Source organism: Dipodomys ordii, unplaced genomic scaffold (assembly GCF_000151885.1).
Source record: "Dipodomys ordii isolate 6190 unplaced genomic scaffold, Dord_2.0 Scaffold14, whole genome shotgun sequence".
NCBI classification, from domain to species: domain Eukaryota; kingdom Metazoa; phylum Chordata; class Mammalia; order Rodentia; family Heteromyidae; genus Dipodomys; species Dipodomys ordii.
Window position 1 is genome coordinate 961,008 of NW_012267230.1, and position 4,620 is coordinate 965,627.

The following is a 4,620-nucleotide window of genomic DNA, read 5'->3' on the forward strand; positions in this document are numbered from 1 at the left end:
CTCAGCACCACATAAGCAAAAAGAAAAAAGCCGGAAGTGGCGCTGTGGTTCAAGTGGTAGAGCACTAGCCTTGAGCTGAAGAGCTGAGGGACAGCGCCTAGGCCCAGAGTTCATGCCCCATGACCGGACTAGAAAAAAACAAAACAAAACAAAAGTGGTAGAGTGCTAGCCTAGAGCAAAAGGAGTTCCGGGACAGCACCTAGGCCCAGAGTTCAAGCCCATGACATTTCTGCTCCTCACATTTCCAATCCTACAGATCTTAGAAGTGGAACTACTGGCTTAACTGGTTAGAACATTTATTAAAGTGTCCCAAATGCATGCTGTCTGCTGCTCCCTGAAAGATAGCTCTAGGTTTTGCTCTGCGGGTGTGGTTCTTGCTATCACTAGTGAGCTGCTGCATGTCTTGAGGTGCTCTGCTGCTCTCACTTGGGGTGCCAGCACCCATGCCTGGCTCTGCTTCCTCCCAGGATCTTCCTTACTGCCGCAGTTGCCCAGTAACTCTGGCTGGACCACGCATCCCTGGGCTACCCCTGGAACATGGCAGACGAAGACCTTATCTTCCGCCTGGAAGGCGTCGGTGGCGGCCGGACCTCCCAAGTGGGCCGAGATGGAGACTCTGATTTGGACAGCGATGATGAGGATGGTTACTTCATCTGCCCCATCACTGAGGATCCCAGGTCCAACCAGAATGCCAACTCTAAGGTTGATAACTTCTACAGCCTAAGGAAAAGCGAGCAGAATGGTTCCTGCGAGTCCCCGGCCAGCTCCTTCCACTTCAAGGTGAGTAAATACCCCTGTCCCTGCCCAGCACCCACCTCACCTGCCAAGATGGCTGATGTTTACTGGTCGGAGTCTGAGGTTTCACCTGCTAACCTGGGAGGAGTCTGTATCCCCCTCTCCCTTAAAGGGATGTTTTCCATATATATTCAAAACTTGTCAGTGAGACTTACTTGTCTAGCTTTTTTTATTTTGTGCTGGTCCTAGTTTGAACTCAGGGCCTTGGTGCTGTCCCTGAGCACTTTGCTCAAGGCTAGTGCTCCAGCAATTTGAGCAACAGCTCCACATCCAGTTTTCAGGTGGTTAATTGGAGATAGAGTCTCATGGCCTTTCCTTGGCTTCTATTGGCTTTCCTCAGTTCTCAGCCTACTGAGTAGCTAGAATTACTGGCATGAGCCACCAGCACCTGGCTTCCTAGCTTTTTCATTCAAGGCTAGCACTCTACCACTTGAGCTACAGCTCCACTTCTGGCTTTTTTGGTAGTTAATTTGAGAAAAGAGGCTTTTCTCAAAGGTTTTTGTGCTCAGGTTGGCTTTGATCCATAATCCTCAAATCTCAGTGTTTTGAATTACTAGGATTACAAGTGTGAGCCACCAGTGTCCAGCCTATCCAGGTTCTTTTACAGTCATGGAACAGAACAGAAATAGAAAACATTGGAGAACATTGCACACTATGAACATACTACTCTTGAATGTGGGTTTATATACAGTGACAAAATTGGTGAGCATATCAGTTGCTTATAGTTAGCAATTTCTTTGTTTTTTTAAAAAGAGGGGGCTGGGAAGGTAGCTCAGTGGTAGAGTACTTGCCTTGCATGCATGAGGCCCTGGTTTCGATTCCTCAGCACCACATAAATAGAAAAAGCCAGAAATGGCGCTGTGGCTCAAGTGGTAGAGTGTTTGCCTTGAGTTGAAGACCTGAGGGACAGCACCCAGGCCCATAGTTCAAGCCCCGTGCCTGACCAAAAGGAAGGAAGGAAGGAAATTAGTCAGAGCCAAGCATGGAGAGCTAGTGCCTGAAATTCAGGAGGTTGAAATCCAAGGATCTCAGTTAAGTCACTCAAATTTAAGAGACCCTCATTTCCAGTTAGCCAGGAAAAAGTCAGGATTGGAAGTGTGGCTCAAGTAGTAGAGATCCAGCTTTGAGCAAAAAAAAGCTGAGTGAGTTCAAGGCCCTAAATTCAAGCCCCAGTACCAGCGCAAAACAAAGAACAAGGTAAAATTCAAAGTAAGGTAGCACTGCTGCTGTCATTTAACTGATGTTTTCAAACACCAAGTATCTGTTAACACTATAAGCAAAAGTTCTATTGGCGTTTGGGATTTGAAATTAAAACCATTCTTTTATAACTTCAGAATTAGTCTGTACTTAGCAAATCAATAATTTTGTTTTCAGGGATGACTGTGTAACTTTTTTTTTTTCCTTTCAGGACAGAGATCTAGCCTAACTCAGGCAGGCAGCTCCAGAAATAGCCTTGTAGGTCTCCTCTGGGGTTGGGGGGGGGTCCTGAAGGGGTTGGATGCAATTTATATCACTTCCCTTCCTGAAGAAGCTTTGTACGGAACTCCCAGCCTTGGGAATGGGGGTAGGGGGAGTCGTGGGAAGGAGAGATGTTCAGACAGCTCAGCTGTCCATCAGGAGGGGGGCAGTATGTGTGTGCACGTGCCGGTCCTGGACCTTGAACTCAGGCTGAGGTTCTGTCCCTGAGCATGACAGGAAGGGTCTTTTTAAAAAGTGACAGACATGGTCCTGACAGGATATTGAATTTACTCTAAAACAAGGGGCAAAAAGAAAAAAGCCGGAAGAGGCGCTGTGGCTCAAGTGGTAGAGTGCTAGTCTTGAGCTGAAGAGCTGAGGGACAGACAGCGCCCAGGCCCAGAATTCAGGCCCCACGACCGGACCCAAAAATAAATAAATAAATAAAACAAGTATAATGATCTTGGTTGGGCACCAGTGGCTCACACCTGTAATTCTAACTAAGCAAGAGGCTGAGATCTGAGGACCAAGGTCTGAAGCCAGCCTGGGCAGAAAAGTTCATGAGACCCTTCTCTCCAATTAACCACCAAAGAGGTGAAAGTGGTCGAATGCTACCATTTAGACCCTGAGTTCAAGCCCCAGGACTGGCACAAATTAAACCAAACAAAAAAGAAGCCATTCTATGTGACTGGACAGTGCCTATAAATATTTCAGGGTCTATAGGTAGGACTTAGTGCTAGAGTGCTTGTTTTATATGCAGGAAACCCCAGGTTTGACCCCCAGAAATGTAAAAAATAATAAGCAAATAAAAGGAATAATAAATTGTATATGTTGTATATGTGTCTGAGGAAATGCTATGTGAAAACCCCTTGAAACAGTGTTGGTCCATAATAGGTAAAAAAAAAAATTAGCTATTAAAATTGCTGGTGGCTCACGCCTGCAATCCTAGCTACTCAGGAGGCTGAGATCTGAGGATCGCGGTTCAAAGCCAGCCCGGGCAGGAGAGACCGTGAGACTCCTATCTCCAATAAAAACCACCAGAAAATTGGAAGCAGCGCTGTAGCTCAAGTGGTAGAGCGCTTGCCTTGAGCTGAAGAGCTGAGAGACAGTGCCCAGGCCCAGAGTTCAAGCCCCATGACCGACAAAAAAAAAAAAAAAAAAGAGCAATGGGTTAGGAGCAATGGGTGACAGTGTTGTCAGACACCTTGTATTCATATACTGTTTTGTAGAATGGGAACTTGTTTGTACAACTACTTAAAGATAATAATAATAATAATAAATATTAAGGGCAGGGAAGGTGGCTCAGTGGTAGAGTGCTTACCTTGCATGCATGAGGCCCTGGGTTCAATTTCTCAGCACCACATAAGCTGAAAGAGCCGGAAGTAGTGCTATGGCTCAAGTGGTAGAGCAGGAGCCTTGAGCTGAATCGCTGAGGGACAGTGCCCAGGCCCAGAGTTCAGGCCCCATGATCAACAACAAAGGTAGAAAAAAATTAAAGGGCTGCGAAGGTGGCTCAGTGGTACAGTGCTTGCCTTGCATGCATCAGGCCCTGGGTTTGATTCTTCAGCACCACATAAACAAAAAGAAAAATGCTGGAAGTGGCGCTGTGGCTCAAGTAGTAGAGTGCTAGCCTTGAGCTGAAGAGCTGAGGGATAGTGCCCAGGCCCAGAGTTCAGGCCCCACGACTGGACCCCCCAAAAAAAAATTTAAAAAGGCTTTGGGGGCTGGTAGCTCATGCCTATACTCCTAGCTACTCAGAGTGCTGAGAACTGAGGATGGCAGTTCAAGGCTAGCCTTGTAGATATATCTGTGAGACTCTTTTTTTTTTTTGTGGGTTGTGGGTCTTGAACTCTGGGCCTATGCACTGTCCCTGAGCTCTTCAGTTCAAGGCGAACACTACCACTTGAGACATAGCACCACTTGTGGTTTTCTGGTGGTTAATTGGAGATAAGAGTCTCAGACTTTCCTGCCTGGGCTGGCTTTTGAACCACAATCCTCAGATCTCAGCCTCCTGAGTAGCTAGGATTACAGGCATGAGCCACCGGCAGCCCAGCTGGAGAGACTCTTATCTGCAATTAATCCACAAGTAGCCAGAAGTGAAAGTGTGGACTCAAATGGTAGTAGAGTGCCAGCCTTAAATGAAAAAGCCATATAAAAGCACAAGGTCCAGGGGCTGGGAATGAGGCTTAGTGGTAGAGTGCCTGCCTAGCATACATGAAGCCCTGGGTTCGATTCCTCAGCACCACGTAAACAGAAAGCTGGAATTGGTGCTGTGGCTCAAGTGGTAGAGCAAAAAGAAGCTCAGGGGCGCACACACACACACACACACACACACACACACACACACACACACACACACACACACACACA

At 46.9% G+C, this 4,620-nt stretch overlaps 1 protein-coding gene across 1 annotated transcript in view; it reads left to right on the plus strand.

Annotated features, from left to right (window-relative positions):
- Positions 1-4,620, plus strand: part of Eef2k (eukaryotic elongation factor 2 kinase) — a 52,358-nt gene that overhangs the window by 3,546 nt on the left and 44,192 nt on the right. Inside the window, exon 2 of the mRNA XM_013011374.1 lies at positions 468-780. Within this exon, the coding sequence (XP_012866828.1) occupies positions 538-780 (243 nt within the window). The 5' untranslated portion in view covers positions 468-537. The remainder of the gene's footprint in view (positions 1-467; positions 781-4,620) is intronic.